Here is a 17,605-nt window from a genome sequence, read left to right on the forward strand (position 1 = left end):
CAAGGATAAAGTCACGGCAGAACGGATCGACAAGGTGCCACTGCGGGCGAGGGTGGTCGGATCCGGATTATGCAGCAGAATCGGGACGTTGGCGGACTTGTCGGACTTTGTCAGACGGTCCTGGGTGTTTGGTACTAGGCGGGAAGTAAATGTGACAGTGCCAGGGATTCCCCACGCCCACGGATGCCCACCTCGTCATGTCACAGTGCTGCCAGTAACAGTCACCCCACCTCTCCTCACCGGCCGGTTAGATACACCGAGGCGAGAGATGCTGGTTCAGGGGGGCCCAAGCTCCCTGTTCGACAGCACGAGTTCAATAATCAATAGGTGTCGATCTTGATGCAAGACAGCCTTGCTTCGGGGTGCTGTGCCATGTCCTATGGTCGGTTTCTTGTGGTGTTTTAATGATATGCACAATATTGGAAAAAAATAAAAAAAAGAATTGGCCCCATCTGGTGATAGAGGGCAAGACGCTTCCCGGAGACGCCTTCCAGGAAGTCAGAGCCAGGTGAACCTTCCCGACTGATATCCGTACCTACCTCACCTACCTAGGTAGGTAGGTACCCAGTAAGGGAGGTATTGAACCAGGAGGTAAGGCAAGTACCTTAGATTCTGGTATGTGACTGCAGCACCCACCGAGTATGTTTCATCTAGGGCTTCGGCAAGCTAGGTAGTGATCACGTACCTCGCCTACACTGTCGCCGTCATGGCGCGCTGCCTGAGAAACTGCACTCGGCCACATCTCTTGCAGAGCCCGCCCGCCTGGCTGATGTCTTCCTCATCCTCTTCCATCCCTCATGCCCCTACAATCGTCTCCTCTCTCTCTTCTTCTCCCTTTCCTAGTTCCGTTGTCCGACGCGTGCTCATACATTTCCCGCCATCTCGCCACGTTGGTATGCGAGGTGGATTTGCTCACCGACGCCCCAACCAACACACACTATAGATTTTGACTTTGTTATCCGTATGATCAGTCATTCTTTCTCTCAACACCGTACGGGCCCAATCTGAGGTGTTTGGGCTCTTCTTTCGTGACTCGGTGATCAAGGCATCCACACACCTTTCTCTACCGCCCGCAGGCTAATCGGTTTGCCGGTGACGAACAAGCCGACCTTGGCCATGGGACCAGCTCCCCGCACCCCCCGGTCCCGTCGAATTCGGGGGCTGGCCAGACTAGCCCACCCCTTTGACAGTCCAGCCGACTCGGGCTACGGTTCCTCTGAGTGCTCTTCGCCGGAGAAGAGAGCCCACCAGGACGATGTCCCAGAATTCCCTCCATACTGTCTCAACTACGACTTTGTGTGTGACGGCTCCGGATCTTCAGATAAGCACGAGTCTGATCACGAGTCTGATAAAGAGCCCGAGGTTGAACCCACGCCCACGAGAAGACAGACTCGATCCAGATTGCGTACCGGCATTCCCGCAAACTTTCACTCCAACAAGGTGGTCCGGCCAAAACCGAATCGACAATATACAAAAGGGTCCCTGAACCTGCCAGACCGCTTCATACCACGATGGAAAGCGTCCGCACCCATCTCTATCACGTACCGTACCTCCAAGCTCGTCGATGACTTGACAGCCTCCGAGAGGCTTTTACGCAACCATCATGCCTCTCCTGACGTCTTTCTGCACCGAGCGACCGCCAATGCCCCCCCTTTGGCCTCAGACTTCCGCTACGTCTCCCGCATGGAAGAGGCGCCAAGTAGGAGATTTCAGCACCTGCCCCACACTCGAAACGGCTCGCTAATAGCCACCCAAGTAGGAACGACAATCGTCCCTATGCCGGAGAACCGACGCATCTTCAGTACGAGACAGCTCAGCCACGGTACAGTTTAGGCTATCGGTGGCGTGGCTCCCAGTGGCACGGCCATCGACAGTGGTCGTGGCCACCTCATTCGAACTGGTACCAGCGCTCGATTTCACTATAATGCATTTCCGAGTCTGAAGAACTCGACATATCCGAGAGACGTCGAACAACATGAAGCTCGCCTTGCATATGCCCTGAACATTGATCAGGCATCAAAGATTTTTGGTTTCAGTGACAAGCTGCTCAATCCCCCACACACTGGTATGCAGACAATGGGACGCAAAAGAAAAACGACGTGGAACGGTACAGAATGGATTGAACCACATCACTCCGGGAGTAGGTTGGCTTCCTATTCCTCTCAGACTATCAGACTGACCATACTCGGAGCAGGGGCACGGGCTTCTCGAATCGAGCGCAGGCTGCCTTCAGCCCCGTTCCGTGTGCTTGACGCCCCCGATCTCCGCGATGACTACTACTGCTCAACGCTGGCCTACTCGGGGACTTGGAACGTCCTTGCGGTAGGGCTGGGAGGCACGCTGTACTCATGGTCTAGTCGTCACGGAGTCATGCCCGTAGTGCGTGGGCCCGACTCCCCCTGGCTGACTTCGGTTTCTTTCTCCTCGGAAGAGGGAGGCAAAGGAATACTTGCCTACAGTCGATCGAGTGGCTACTTTGCCCTGACGTCTCTCAATAGTCATCTTCCACGCTTCGAGATGACGCACCCGTTCCCGATCTGCTGTGTCAGCTAGCGGCCGACGTGCACACTGCGGCTGTCGAAGCATCCCACAAACCCGCCACGGAGGGTCTCCACTGAGGACTTGATCGTAGGCGACGTCTTGGGACATATTTACTACTACGTTGTGGAGTGGCCGGAAGCTTGGGAAGTGGCCCGCGATGACTGGCCTGGCTCCATTACGCTGGTAGCTAAGATTTCTGCCCATGCTTTGCAGATCTGTGCATTAGTCTGGTCCCCCAACGGTCAAGTCTTTGCGACTGGTGCCAATGACAACTATTGCTGCTTGTTCGAGGTCAACAAGATCCTACAACCACAACGACACCAGGGTTCAGTCTCGCCGACGGTACGGAAGCGGAGGCAGTCATCGGAAAGCATCGGCAGTGAGTTGTATGACCTGCTAATACAAAATGAAGGAAGGGATGAAGAGGCATTTCAACTTCTTAGAGACGGTACCAGCATCCGGACCGTCCGAACCTCGCCTGATGAGGTGCCGCAGTTCGGACCCGGTTCAGAGACGCATCGCTGGATCCACAGCGCCGCCGTCAAGGCGATTGCCTTTTGTCCATGGCAGGACGGCCTCGTTGCGACAGGGGGCGGCTCCAATGACCGATGCATACACTTCTTCCACACCAAGACCGGCACAGCTCTCGCAACCATTGCATGTGCGGCGCAGGTGACATCACTCATATGGTCCACGAACCGGCGTGAGATTGCTGCCACTTTTGGCTATTCACAACCCGAACATCTGTTTCGTATTGCCGTGTTCAGTTGGCCTTCGTGCGAGATGGTCGGCGTGGTCAAGTGGGAAAAGGGCCACAGAGCGCTCAGCGCCATTGCGTACCCTGGCGGTCCCAAGGGACTGTGTCGTGACCGAGCAAGAGAGCGCCCAGCAGAGGAAGGCGGCATTGTCGTGGCATCGAGCGACAATACCATCAAGTTTCACGAAGTCTGGCAAGCGGCGAAGAGGGTCATGGTGGGAGGCAAGGGAATGCTAGGAGGAAGTGATATCCTCGAGGGACTTGAGGGCATGTACAAAGAGGGAGATATCATTCGCTAAGGGGTGATGAAGTCGCGTCTCTTTGATCAGATATTCTTTACAGCGCACGCGTACTGAGCCTTGGATGGAGAAGCAAGCTTGTTAGGAGTAAGAATGATATAGTGTATTCGTACCTGCTCAGCCGCGCTTCCTCTCCGTTGTGTCCTTCTGAAATATACAAAGGCAACCGTCTACTAGCAGACATACACAGGTGAACAGGAGGCAAGAGTGCAGAGGGTACTTAAGTGTAAATTTCTGAAAACTAGCCGCCAACGAGGAAGGCGGGCTGCCTGGCTAGGAGCTCAGATCAAACCTCGTTGGTGGGGTGGAGTTTGATGTGGCATTCATATAGATTCACCTCATAGGCACCACGTTCAATTCCCGCCAGCGCCTATTCCAAAAAAACAAATGACCGACAACTCTGATTCACCGCGACGCTGATTCACCGCAACCGAGTAGACTCACCGCGACCGACGACAAGAGATGTAGGTTGGGGCAACAGACGCTGGGGCCCCTTCCGAACTCTTTTGTATTTCGACCCTGCTGCGAAAGAAGCAAGCAACATGTTATGTTTCACGGCAGGAATAGCATGATGTACAATGTTTGCCGATCCTCGCGCTCGGGCGAAGAACAGCCTGCCATGTTACTACCATGTATACCTGAGATGCTGAAAACGGCCGACTGGCAGTGTGATATCAAAGACCAAGAAACAAAACAAAAGATCCCTGCGATGTGCGCCAGACTCCTAGCCATGCTGTGTGTAGGGGATTTGGGGAGGGTAGGATAGGGGGTACGTGTGTATGCTGCGTATAGGGCCAGGAAACCAGGAGGATTCCAAAACAAGGCCTGCCGCAGGACATGGAAAGAAGGGTGCTGGTGTTATTCCAAAACAAAAAAAAACAGTTCGAGTCCGAAAAAAGGGGCCCATGCGAAAGCCTGCTCTCGTGTCTCTCTCAGGGGCGCACGCAGAACGTCTGCGTCCAGCGCCGCCCTTCCACTTTCCCCGTTTCCGCGCATTACGTTTCGGCTCTCTGACGTTCGGACTCTTTGAGACGCACGAAGACTGCGTTCTCTTGTCGCAGCATCCAGCACGTCCTCTCATTTCAGCACGGCAATGAGCAGGACGAGGATGATGATGAGGGCGATAATGGTCATCATCTGCTTGCTCTCGCCGGCGGAGCGCGCGACCTTGTTGAGGTTGCGGCGGGCGCGGTCGAGGCGGCCCTGGTGGCGGTCGGTGGCGGCGTCGACGTCGTCGAGCATGGCGACGTGCGAGTCGAGCTCGTCGCCAATCTGCATGCTGAGCTCGCGCTGGCGGCCGATGCTCTCGCCGAGGCGGTCGAGGTGGTCGTCCTGCTCGCGCAGCACGCGCGCGTGGTAGGCGTGGATCTGCTGGTTGTCGAGGCCGGCGCCGGCCGTGGCGTCGCGGTGCTCCGTCTCGGACGGCTCGTCGCGGTAGGGCCCGAAGAGCTCGGCCGTCAGCGCCGGGTCGGCGGCCGAGGGGGATGGCGCCGAGTCGGTGAAGCGGACCGTCTTGGGGATCGTCGAGGAGCTCGAGGGCGAGCGGAGCGTTGTCTTGCGCGGCGGCCCGGCCGTCGCTGCCGTCGCCGACTGGGCGTGGGCAAAGTCGGGCGAGAGGGAGGGGTCGTTGGGCTGCGTGAGCGTCGAGGTGGTTTCTGGCGTCGGGAAGCCGTGGAACTGGGACGTCAGGTCGGAGAACTGCTTCTGCAGGGCGGGCAGGGCATCGGCAATGGATTGGGCGCCGCTGGGATGTTTCGTCAGTTCCGGGAGCTCGGGAGGTTTCCCTTCGGGGCAGAGAGGGGGGGGACACGGGAGTGGGACGAGGCTCACCTGGCATCACCTGATTCGGTCTGTCGCCTCTGCTCCTCCTGCAGCGCCTCGAGCCCATCACGAAACTGGTCAAGGGAGCGCGAGATGTGGCCTTCCTGGGAATCGTCGTCAAGGTTGAGAGACTTGGCGCGCTGGCGCTCCAGCAAGGAGAGCTTGATGTGATCGGCGAGAAGGAAGAGCTGGTTCGGCTTCGACATGATGACAGCGACCTGGCGTGGGAGCACGATACCGGTGGTTGAGAAACAAGGCAATGACGGCAGCGGTCGATGATTTTGGATGTGTCGTGGTTCGTCCAGGCAATCATGACAGGCGGGAGAGTTCATGCGGGTGGGAAGCACGACGTCGTGAGTGGATTACGTGGGAGTGGGGACGGGTCAAGTCGTGCAGGGATCGGCGGCCCGGATGCCCCCGCCACGGCCTAGACCTGGACCACGGCCTGGATTCGACCACGGTGGAACACCACAAGACGTCTACACCACGGCATGCCTGCAGCCTGCTCTCCGCCCAGCACAAGTAGAAGCACGCAGGCAGTTTGAATGACTTATATCTCAACCGATTGACGCTCTCTTGGTATCTTTCAAGGATGCCCCCCTAGGAGACAACCCCATCTCAGTCGTCTGCCTGTCCGCTTTACCGCCTTCTGTACACATTACGGTTACCAAAATCCTCCGCATGGTTGTGCCGCCGCTCCCTTCTTTTTTCTTTCTGTCTCTCCCTTTTTTTGAAGGGGAAAAAATGGGAGAATGCTCGCGGCCCAGACGCCATGCTATGCCCTTGATCTGCGCGCCACCTGTGTCCGCAGGTCCTGCTTGGCTCTGTATTTCGCTTGTTGTATATTCGAGTGCGGCTGTTGCCGCTGCTGCCTCTCCCCCCTCACTCCAGACCCAGCATGCGTTTGGAGTTTTCGTACATGACCCAGGTTATGCTGAGGGCGGGCGCAACCTTGAGGAGGTTCGGCGTGAGACCCTTGTACATGCCGCGCATGCCTTCGTTCTTCAGCGTCTTCTGCGCCACGTCCCATATGCCCGTGTACGTCGCCGGGTGCATGGCCGTGCCTTGCGTCTGCAGGCGCGTGCGCAGGACGTTGAGCGGATAGACGACCGTGGCGCCAAACGCGCCGCTCGTCGCACCAATGACGCCCGTGACAATGTTGCCCGGCTTGGCGTCCTCTTCGTGGATGCCCTGGTACTGGGCGGCGTACTTCTTGTACGACGTCTTGAGGAGCTCAAACGTCCCCATATCGATGGCGCTGTACGGGAACATGCCTATCAGGCCCATGGTGACGCCGCGGTAGGCGGAGCGGAAGCCGCCTGCGAGCCACATCTTCTTGGCCGTGTCAATGACGAGGGCGTTGCCTGTTAGCCCGCCCTGGACAGTGGATGTCTGAAGTCTGCAAGGCTGTCAGGGGGATGCGGGACAAGGGCCATCGAGGGGAGGGTTGGTCATACCTGAACTTTAGGGTATCAAGGGGGTAGACGCAGAATCTACCATGTTGTTAGACAGAAGACTCTGTGTTCGTTGTAGTTTATCCGTGGACATACTGTGCGACCATGCCGGCAATGCCGCCCGCCGTGAACTTGGAGTAAGAGTTGATCCTCTTGGGGTCGTCATGGCCCTCGAGCTTAGCGAGGGCCCTCTTGGCGGCTTCGTAGGACCCAAACTAGGCGCATGTCAGACGGGCCAAAAAAAAATCAGGATTGACGGCGGGGCAAGACATACCTTGATTGCGCTTTCAGGCATAATTTTGATCACGTTGAGACCGTTGCCTATGGCCAGTCAGCATACCCGTGCGGCGCATGCAAGAGGTGCGGACCAACGTACCAGCAAACAAGCTGCGCATACCGCCGGCCTGCCAAAGGTCACGAAAGGCATCGCCAAAGGGCTTGCCGGCATTGGCCAGGGCGACTAGGGGCCGGCCCTGCTTGAGGGCCGCGAGGGCCGTGTCGGCGCTCGACTTTGTGTTGACGAGCAGGTAGACCTTGAGACGGTCAAGGGGCGCCGTGGCGGTGCGCGAGACACCGCCAGCGACGGCACCGGCAAGGAAGTAGCCTGGATCAGGGATGTAACTCGTCAGTTTTGTTTTCTTCTGGCGCACCTGAGAGCCTTGGTCCGTTGTGGTCGTCGCCTGGATTGCAGCGTGGCCGAGGCGGAGGGACTTTGCGATGGTGGCGCGCTCTTCGGCGTGAGCGGCGTCAAGAGCCGTGACATAGGACTGGAGCACGCTCGACTCCATGTCTTCTCGATTACTTGTGAGGGGGTCTGCTGGTTGTGATGGCGGTACTGATGAGTCTCGTAATGATGGCGCCGCGAGGCGTTGGTCTTCTGTGGTGGTAGTACTGGATCCCTGCGAGAGGGAAGGCGTGGAATCTGGTGTTGGCTGCTGCAAGTCGGTGGGCTCGGGGTCGCGGTCCGCAGGGGAGGCAATCCGCAGGATAGACCCAAAGAGAGTTTTGAGAAGGAAGCCGGTCGTACCTAAGCCTTCAAGTGTTTCCTCCGATACCATCGAGTCGCCCTCGGCAGTGAGGGTGACAATCGACGAGTAGTAGCTGAGGACAGCCTCAAGCGGCGCATTGCCGTGGTGCACCGGCATAAACAGCAGGAAGTCCCTAATGCAGTGAATCAAGAGGTCAGCCAACTGCGCACAGTATAGGCATAGTGTTGCGCGTGAATGGGCAAAACGCAGCCTTGCTATTTTCATAGGCATCCACAACACGAGGAGGGCGTTCCACCAGGGTCTCTTCTTATAAGCTCGCAGCCCCCCACGTCCACGCAGCACGATCACGAAGGCGCCAACAAGGTCTCACGTACCGCCATTCGCCAAAGGTAATATAGCCGTCGTTGTTCAGGTCAATGTCGTTGAAAAAGGCGTCGAGCTTCCGCATCGGCACAACGAGCCCAGCACGCTTGAAAGCTGCCTGCAGCTCTGCCTTGTCGAGCTTTCCGTTATTGTCCCGATCGATCGAGTGGAACAGGATCAGAAGCTGCTTTTCGGTCTGCTCAACAAACGTCCGGAACTCTGCAGAAGCGTCTGTCAGCGAAGGACCCCCCCTCCTTGGATTCGGAGACACACCAACAAATGTTGGCCTCTCAGGTGAACGCACCTTCATAGTCGATCCGTCCGTCCTCGTTTGTGTCGACCCTAGCCAGGATCTGGCGCATCATCTCTCCGGCATTTTTCATGGCTACGGCTCGCAAACATCAGCACAGGACAACGAGAGCGAGGAACAAAACAGAGGGCGGCTGACGATGATCAATCCTCTTCAATCCCCGCTGCAGGCCCTTGAAGTCAAGGAAGCCCGACTTTTGCGTGTCCAGCTTGGCCCACAGCTCCTCCATGCGCTTGTCACGCTGGTTCTGCGACTCGATCCATCCCAGCTCGAGCTCGGATACAAGGCGTGTCACCCCCATCGCAGCGGCGGCATGAGGAGACGACAATCGGCGGGTCGAGGGTCGGAAGTCGACCGAAGCCTCATGGGGCGCACAGCAAGGCAGGGCAATGTCGTCGGGTCAAGGTCAACAGAGAGCCATAGTGCGTTGGCTCGAGGGAGGTCGTTGGCTCGAGGGAGGTCGTTGGCTCGAGAGAGATCGTTGGCTCGCGAGAGGTCGTCGGGTCGGCGATGTCGATGGCGTCGAAAAGTATCACAAGGGCAGGGACGCCTTGGGATTGAATGCGGTGCGTGTGTCTATCCTTGGGGGCATGGGGTCACAGCCTCAAAAGGGATTGACGTAGTTTCGCGACGGCGACCAAGAAAAAGCACTCCCGCAATGCCAAGGCCGCAGCCACAGCTGTACCCGCGCCTAGTGCCCAATTTGAGCCACATGTCATCACTGCAACCCCCCCCCCCTAAGCCCCTTCTGCTGACCATTCCTGACACGCCTCGAGCACTGCTTCTACATGTACAGGGCATGAGCCACAGCCTCGTCGGACCCGGCTGCAACGTCCGATTCCGCTGGCCTCCACCAACACCCCCATCATCTTTCGAACCAACAAACACCATCCCATCCACACTGCCGCTCGAATCGCCGGACCGAGAGCAGAGGCGCTACGGTCGAATGACTATGTCCACGACGTGACAGTGACATGGCCGCCAACTTCTGGGACTCGACCCAGCGGCGATACTGGCAGTTCACCAAGGATGGCCTAGCTACCATGCGCCAGAAGCTCGAGGACGAGAACACCGAGCTCGTCCAGCTGTTCCCTCTGCCTCAGGTGCGCCATCTGAACATTTACTTCAACCAACGTTTGTCTTTCCCTTGTGCGGCATCTCTCCCCGTAGCTTCTTCTTACTGGCGAGGCCCTTGACTTACTCGTGTCTGTCCTGTTTCTTCCAGAAATCAACCGGCTCGGCAAGCGTCTAGGTGTCCGCCAGCAGGCCATGGCCACGGCCCAGGTCTACATCAAGCGCTTCTACACCAAGATTGAGATTCGACGCACCAACGTCTACCTCGTCATCGCGACGGCCGTCTACCTCTCCTGTAAAATGGAGGAGTGCCCGCAACACATCCGCCTCATCGTCAGCGAGGCCCGCTCGCTGTGGCCCGACTTTGTCTCCCTCGACACGTCCAAGCTCGGCGAGTGCGAGTTCTTCCTCATTAGCGAGATGAGCTCGCAGCTCATCGTCCACCAGCCCTACCGCACGCTGACCGCCTTCCAGGGCGACCTGGCCCTGACGCAGGAGGACACGGCCCTCGCCTGGTCCATCATCAACGACCACTACATGACCGACCTGCCGCTGCTGTTCCCGCCGCACACGGTCGCGCTGACGGCCATCCTGCTGGCCCTCGTGCTGCGCCCGTCCTCGGGCATGGCCCAGCCGACGACGACGACGACGTCGGGCATCGCCGCCGCGACGGCCGCGCTGACGCAGTCCCAGGCCGGCCGCGGGCCCGGCGGCTTCTCGATGCCCGGCGCCGCCCCGACGACGCCGAACCCCGCCGACAAGGAGAAGCAGCCCGAGGCGCGCATCGGCAGGGTGCAGCGCTTCGGCGCGTGGCTCGCCGAGAGCAACGTCGACATTACGGCCATGGTCGACTGCACGCAGGAGCTCATTTCCTTTTACGAGTGCCACGAGCAGTACCAGGACAAGCTCACGAGGGAGCAGCTCAACAGGTTCATCAAGGCGCGCGGCTTGGACAAATAGAAGCGGTCGAGGAGGCGGTGTGCAAGCATGCGCCCCAAGCGTGGAGCATGAATTTACCGGGGGAAGGGAGGGGGCTTGACTGAACTGCTGGTACATTGGTGAACCGCGGCAGGGAATGGATCGGAGCGGCGAGGTGGCGGTCTGCCTGTAGAACTGGCGGGTAGTAAAGGCTACAAGCAGCGACTGAACACATGACGATGTACATGATAGAAGTATGAATGCAGCATGAATCGAACTAGAGATGACCCTGAACTCTAGGCCAACGCCTCGAAAGCATGTGAGCGTGACATGTCCCAGGTCACGGCTACCTGTTGCCATGGCGCTGCCTGGGCTCCTTCCCGCGTCGGACGATTTATATATCCCCGCCCCTTCCACCACTGTCAACAGGGGCCACAAATACCGTGACGCATGGTGTAGTGGTCCTAGAGGTTGCCCTAAGCAAATACCCAGATCGCATGCCTCTATATGCGAGGGCGCGCAGGCCAGAAAGCGCGTGGAGGACTGCGGGTTCGAGGCCGGCACCCGATGAAGGAGAAATCCTTTTTGTCATTTCGTCTTTCAGCACCACTGCATTGTGTATGCCTAGGTAGATGAGAACCTGCCCCATTTGCAGACATGTCTTGTGACGGCAATCCACGATTTTGATCTTGTTTGCGAATTGGCTTGACATTTATATACGTCTAGGTAGCTCCTTATCATGAACATGACTGCGCAGCCTGTATGGACTGCCAATACCTCATGACAATGCCCGCGACCTCTCTGCCCCCCGTGATGCCAACCTCATGCCCAGCCCCCTTGACGACCCTCATATCAACCGCATCCTCTCCCAGCACCAGCCTCGCATCCTGCTCGAGCTCACCGGCCACGATGACAGGGTCCGTCTCGCCCACCACAAAGCACACCCTGCCCCCCTTGAGCCCGTTCTTCTCCCGCCCCGCGCGCCGCTCCTCCAGGATGCCCCTCAGGGGCGCCCACTCCCCATGGTCCTGGCCGTAGATGGGCGCCCACCGGATGGTGCTCCGATACGCCGGCCCGAACCCCGGATGCACCGCGAGCTGCCACCGTATGACCCGTGCGACCGTCAGCTCGGGCCGCGCAGGGTCGAGCAGCGCATTGTCAAACGTCGCCCCGCCCGTGGCGTCGCTCTCGCCAGCAACGTCATCGTCGAGGACGGCCTCGGGGTCGACGGGGGCCGGCGGCTCCAGGCGGCGGCGCACGAGCCAGCGCAGCAGCGGCTCGGGGAGCAGGCCGGTCGAGTACAGCAGGCGGCTGGTGCGGGAGACGTGGCGCGGGCGGACGAGGCCAGCGGGGGCGACGAGGACGAGCGAGCGCAGGGCGTGCGGCACGTGGCGTGCGAAAGAGGCGGCGATGGCGCCACCGAGTGAGTAGCCGACAAGGTGGAAGGCGTCGGCGCCCGACCAGGGCAGCGGCGACGAGGCGAGGGCGAGGTGTAGCTTCGTGTTGTAGAGACGCGCGTCGTGCGGCACATCGGTCGGGCTATCGGAGTAGCCACGCCCGAAAAAATCAAAGAGCATGACGCGGTGACCGGCGTCGGCGAGCGCCCGCGCCATCTCGCCGAGCGCGATGCACGGCGTCCCGATGCCGTGGAGGAGGAGCACCTTCTCGCCCGCGTCAGGGCCCCATTCGTACACGCGCAGTGAGCCGTAGGGCGTTTCGACGTCGCGGCCGCCGGGGAGCAGATCTGGTGGGTACGGCAGCTCATCTCGCTGCAGGGCTGAGAGGGATGGGAGAACGGTCCATCTCGGCGACCGGGCCGGCGCGGGAGGCTTCGTCGCGGACGGGTCACGGATGAGGGCTGGGCGAAGATAGAGGTAAGTGGTGAGGCCGACAGCGGTAACGGCCACCACGGGGGCGAGCAGGCGGGAGGGCAGATGATCCTTCATCATGGAAGCTGTCAATGTTGAAGGGGCTCGATGTGGAGGCGTGCCAAATATCGTGAGGGTAAGTTCAAGTCTATTGCAGCGGCTGACCCAAAGGCCGAGGTTGAAAGCCGGCAAGGGTCGTCCGTCGGCGCCGGGTCCACATGGATATCCGCCGGGCCGTTATAACTAGCCGTTCATCCCGCTTGCCAGCCTCAAACAATTTGAAAAAAAGGTGGGAGGGGAGGGCAATATAGAAAACAAGATGCAAACCTGATCCGGGCTGGAGTAGACAGAGGGGGGATCTGATATTGATATGAAGGACATGTGGTTGAAGGTGCGCCCAAGCAATACGGCGAGCTGTGTAACCCATTATCTCCCAACGACTTCCCGTCAACGAGGGCGAGGATAGATAAGAGATCCGTATCGGATGATACTCGACGCGGCCTAATCAGGAGAATGTCAACCAAGTCACCCTCGTGCCGGCTTGAAGGGTGAGACTGGGTCATGGTCAGGTCGCTGAATGAAGAGATCTTGATCACACCGACCAGGCTGGCAGCGACGCCGACTGCCAACACATGATTGAATCGTCATGTCCGCGGCCATAGTAGCAAGGTGGTGACTAGCCATGGATCAAGCAGATACTCCTGCCAGATGTGCTGTGCGTGCGACGCGGTTCGCCATCATTTTAGCTTTGGTGAGCGATGCTGTTTCAAAAAGCTTCATTTATCTTCACTGTCGCAACTGGCCCGGTGAAAGTTGGGGGAGCAATATCCGGATCAAATCGTTCGGTCGCACGTCTCATCCAAGCAGGGCAGATGCTGCGAATGGCCGGCCGCATCTATGGCTATGACGGCGTCGCCGCTTGGAAACAGGGGGAGATGAAGCTGTCGTCCGAAGTCAACCTCATCCGTCCACCTCCGAGAGCTCCTTGTTTCTAAGAAGCCTACGCTGAGAGACCATAGAGGGGCATTCATGGTTGAGCCGCAAACTCGCAGCCGCGTCTGCCGCCGCATGTGCAACGCCGCCGTCCGTCAGAATAGCCCGAAAAAGGGAATCAACTTGCAGCATCAAGGACAACGGGAAGATTCTGCACCTGTTGACTTGGTACAGGCTCACCCACTTACAGCATGCAGGGCAGCCCAGGCGGGCCGTCGAGCATGCCCAAGCCTCCTGCGTGTACAGATGTACTTTTAGCACCACTGCACTCACCACTGCACTGCCTGTAATTGCCATGCCCCGGCCATCGAATTGCCGTAGCAAATTTGCGCAGCAGCAACGGCATTCGCCAGAAGAGTGCGATGCACGATCTGATCGGGGGCGCTCCCAGAATGGCGGTGTGGCAGTGCGACAAGTGTTGAGACCGAATCGTTCGTAGGCTGCGGAGTGGAGGAGTACCATGTACCAGCAAGGTCAGAGTGCTCAGCCCACAGGGTGCGCTGTGAGCCCATCAGAGCTACAAGAGCCCTGGCCACTGAACCTTGGCGCAAGAGGCACACCGCCTGACCACCCAAACCGCCTTGTCGTCGGGGAAAAGTTGGGAGCGGGCGATGGGGTTCTTTCCATTCGGCACTGTGACGGTTGGTGGTGGCCGAGGAGGTCGGAGGGTGGCTGGCGGACAAGGGTAGCAAACCACAAATGGTGAAGGGCGGCGTCAACGAGGTGTTGGATGAAGATGGCTCCCCCTACTATCCTCTCAATGGCAGCAGCCAGGGTTTCTCCACCCCTCCAACTTCGTCTTATCTTCGTCGTCGAGGGTGGTCCAGTTCTCTCCGTCGACTACGGATGCATCCTCGACGACGGGACATGCATACAGCGGGCGTTCCTATCAACGAACAAGGCGGACCTAAGACAATGGTGTGTCCTGAAGGGGCAGCAATCGTCACTCGGGTTCTTCGAGATGCTTCTTGCGCAAGTGACAGATGCAGAGTTGGAAAGACGCATTTCTTTTAGGTGCCATTCGCGTTTCCAGGAACCCAGCCAGGCCTGTTTCTGGTAAATGGTCGGAGGCGTGGTTGGGCACATCAGAAATAGCATCGTCCACCTCCAGGGGCCCTTTGGCGCCCCTGCTGTCCCTGACCCCTCTGCCCCGCACTTGTCGTCAGTTGATGCTCGACAACTCAGGCTGTTCTCCATGTCGACTTTGACAAGGGACCTGAGCTGGGTAGGCCTGCAGGGTGTTTGGATGGCTAGGTGCCAAAAATGCAGATGCTGACGACATTGGCACGCGAGAGTCTTTCTCCCGAACTCTTCAGGTCGCTGCGTGCTCGACAGGAAGAAGGAAAGAAGCCAGCCAGGTCTCACAGTCTTAAAGCCACCCCCGGCTCGCATGGCGGAAGAGCCTGGAGAGGGGAAGGTCGAGAGAGGGGGGCACAAGGGTCGGCTGGTGGGTGGTGGACGGTGACAGCAGCAGGAGGGCCAGATCGAGGGTCCAGGGTCTTTCCTTGGTTCTGAAATCGGAACCCCCATTCGGGAGGGCAAGGGCTGAGGATGGACTGGGAGGTTGGTGACAACGGCGCTGCCACAAAGGTCCAGCATGACAAGGGCGAGCAATCTGGCGAGCCCGAAGCGTCGAACCGCCAGCCCGCCAGCGACTGATGGATGACTGACGGCCTAGGTGGCAGTTGCTGTCGCACGAAGACGGCAGACGAGACCAACGCTTCCCGCCGCAGCCGTTTCCATCATGGGCATGTCTATCAATTGGCCACTTAGATCAGCCAAGGCGAGACAGCCGACTCCTCATTCGCGGTCAACGGGCGTTCCACAAGGACTCTGCCCCCCCCAGAACCACAAGGCATTTGGCTTTGAGCGTCGAGTGCCAGCGCTTGTGGATGACGCTTGTCGCTGTCGGACTGGTGTGTTCGTGCTTGTGTGTTCCCCCCTCCAGCTCGCCTCCCCCCACCTCCCGGCCCCTGGGAGGGTTGTGCTGGTAGCTAGCCGGCGTGTCCCGGTTGATCCCACACACATCAACAAGTCGACCTGCAGATTGGAGCTGCTTCGACCTCACACAGTGACAGAGGGATGCATCCTAGGGTCAGGCGAGTTGGTTGGAAACGTGGCGGCTGGCGAGCCTATTCTGTGTGCCAATCCAGGCCTTGGTCGACCACGACGGACTGGAGGGCCAAGCGCGAGAATCTCCAGGTCTCTTCACTGTGTAGCCTGGGTATTCGACACGGCCCATTTCGTCGATGCGGCCCTCTCTTCTCCTTCGTCTTGGGTCAACAGCTTAACAAAACACGTAGTCTCAGTCGCGAATGTTGACTTTGGGCTGTGATTCCTAACAAAGCCGAGCAGTGGCAGGCGAGGGGGGAATAATAACAAACTGGCAGGAAGGCGGGCCCAAGGTAAGGACACTCCACAATCCAGCTTTGCCGTGTCGTCTTGCCTCGCCTCACCTCACCTCACCTCACGTCAACTTGTAATGTATTGGCTCGTCCCGCCTCGATAGATGCATTGATGCCTTCTTCCTGCCCGTCTCGTCTTGTGCAACCTGGGTTGAGCAGGAGTGAGTGGATCGTGGGTTGCACAAATCACCCCACAATCATTCGTGAGAGGCAAGAGCGATGGGCACATGGCGGCCTGACATACCAGGTGTCTGTCCCTGCAGGGGGTCTTCCAGGTCGGTGGGCTTTGGGGGGTCAACTGTGGTGCCAATCCGAGACATCCAAGGTGACACTGTGGGCGGCCAGGCAAGGCCGTCGCATGTCGCATGGAATGAGAAACACGCATAGTTTCCGCTAAGGGCGCCTCGCCCCGACTTCTCAGGGCAGGCCAGGGCAGGCCAGGGCTTATTGTTTTCGTCCCCCTGAACAGGATGGGATTGGATGCGGGTGCAAGCGAAACGGGCTTCTCACTGTGAAGCGTTGAAGCGCGACGAGTGAAGTAAAATGAATGCCTGCCTGGCTACATGGTACCATGTACTGTAACTCACGCAACATGCCACCCACACCTGGTGCTTTCGGATGCTGTTGGGCCCTGGCATGGTGCAGGTACAGATGGGATCGTAAGCAGCGGCAGGCTGGAATCCACTATGAATCACACGACTGCGTACGGATCCTCCAAAGTGCCAGTGTCAGTCACTGCCTTTCTTTGCCTGTCTGCCCACTTCAGGCGTCGGCCTGCCTGCCGTTGCGCCGCAGTACATTAGGTGCCTTGGCTAGGTGCGATAGAATAGGGAGGCATAGGTATCTCCCAGTGGCGGTTGACGCATTGAAGCCATCCATACCACGTACATGGATACAGAGCAAGGCGTCCTTGTGGTTCCACTTGGTCAGTTGATCGTGTAAATCTGGAGACCCCATTCAGCCCCCCTGTGCACGGCTCACGACGGACACTGTTCAGGGACATGAAGAGGCCTCGAGCCAAAAATGAACAAAGAAGATGGATAGATACCAAACACTGGACGAGGGCAGCGCAGCGTCCGTAGCGCAGTGCGGACAGGAACTCACTGACGAAGGAGAACCAGGAGGGGGGAGGGACCGATGCTTTCAGTGGACACTGTGAGGGTGGAAGGGCTGGTAGCGGAGACAGGGGCCTCATCTCAGCCTGCAGGCCGCAAGCGTCACTCCCGCACTGTCCGGCGACACCGCAACACCGCAGGACCGCCCATGCGCTCAATCTGGTGAGAGCGCTAAGCTGGGAGCGGCCTAGTAGTGATCCCGGCATCCAATAATGTCCAAGTGGCGAATGCGCAAATGGCGTCAAGCTGTGGGGTCACAGTTCCCCCACTGTCAAGCACTGTAGCAGCCGCTCTCCTTCATTGGTCCGCCCACTCACCAAAAGCGGGGAGACCAGCCGATCCCTCCCTTGCCTCCCTTCCTCTGCACCCGCCTGCACTCGGCCTGCCCTGCCCTGCACCCAGGCACCTTGTTCTTCGGTTCTTGTGCCTCTCGCTCGTCAAAACCAATACCACGTCCGGGCCTTCTGCTTCCCACGTCTCCCCCCAACCTTACATCTTCCCCCCCTTCCCACTCCTGTCCAATACCTTGACCATCGCAAAAAAGCCCCCCCTTCCATTACCGCTTCTAAAGTAAAAGAAAACATCTTGAACATCCTCTCCTCCCTGCGACATCATCAACTCACTACTTACGCTCCCAAACGACGTTTACTCGAATTACCTCGGCTGGTCTCATTGTTTTGTGCTACCAAGCCGATTTA

At 58.6% G+C, this 17,605-nt stretch overlaps 5 protein-coding genes across 5 annotated transcripts; 2 read left to right on the top strand and 3 right to left on the bottom strand.

The window, feature by feature from the left end:
• Positions 1-706: 706 nt before the first annotated feature.
• VDAG_01235 (meiosis-specific APC/C activator protein AMA1) lies at positions 707-3,597 on the top strand (the record flags this gene model as incomplete). Its single annotated transcript, XM_009650121.1, has 4 exons — positions 707-893; positions 1,046-1,801; positions 2,195-2,379; positions 2,584-3,597. The coding sequence occupies 4 exons, from the start codon at positions 707-709 to the stop codon at positions 3,595-3,597; spliced, it is 2,142 nt and encodes a 713-aa protein (XP_009648416.1).
• Positions 3,598-4,674: 1,077 nt separating this feature from the next.
• VDAG_01236 (v-SNARE) lies at positions 4,675-5,624 on the bottom strand (the record flags this gene model as incomplete). The annotated part of the gene is made up of 2 exons (XM_009650122.1): positions 4,675-5,341; positions 5,428-5,624. The coding sequence occupies 2 exons, from the start codon at positions 5,622-5,624 to the stop codon at positions 4,675-4,677; spliced, it is 864 nt and encodes a 287-aa protein (XP_009648417.1).
• A 676-nt stretch (positions 5,625-6,300) lies between these two features.
• Positions 6,301-8,835, bottom strand: VDAG_01237 (calcium-binding mitochondrial carrier; the record flags this gene model as incomplete). The annotated part of the gene is made up of 7 exons (XM_009650123.1): positions 6,301-6,817; positions 6,876-6,911; positions 6,969-7,087; positions 7,147-7,193; positions 7,249-8,033; positions 8,236-8,443; positions 8,673-8,835. 7 exons carry the CDS (start codon positions 8,833-8,835, stop codon positions 6,301-6,303), a joined length of 1,875 nt encoding a protein of 624 aa, XP_009648418.1.
• Positions 8,836-9,508: 673 nt separating this feature from the next.
• VDAG_01238 (cyclin-C) lies at positions 9,509-10,568 on the top strand (the record flags this gene model as incomplete). Its single annotated transcript, XM_009650124.1, has 2 exons — positions 9,509-9,668; positions 9,760-10,568. 2 exons carry the CDS (start codon positions 9,509-9,511, stop codon positions 10,566-10,568), a joined length of 969 nt encoding a protein of 322 aa, XP_009648419.1.
• Positions 10,569-11,263: 695 nt separating this feature from the next.
• Positions 11,264-12,475, bottom strand: VDAG_01239 (uncharacterized protein; the record flags this gene model as incomplete). The annotated part of the gene is made up of 1 exon (XM_009650125.1): positions 11,264-12,475. The coding sequence occupies one exon, from the start codon at positions 12,473-12,475 to the stop codon at positions 11,264-11,266; it is 1,212 nt and encodes a 403-aa protein (XP_009648420.1).
• Positions 12,476-17,605: the final 5,130 nt, after the last annotated feature.

This window comes from Verticillium dahliae, genomic scaffold (genome assembly GCF_000150675.1).
Source record: "Verticillium dahliae VdLs.17 supercont1.2 genomic scaffold, whole genome shotgun sequence".
Taxonomy (NCBI): domain Eukaryota; kingdom Fungi; phylum Ascomycota; class Sordariomycetes; order Glomerellales; family Plectosphaerellaceae; genus Verticillium; species Verticillium dahliae.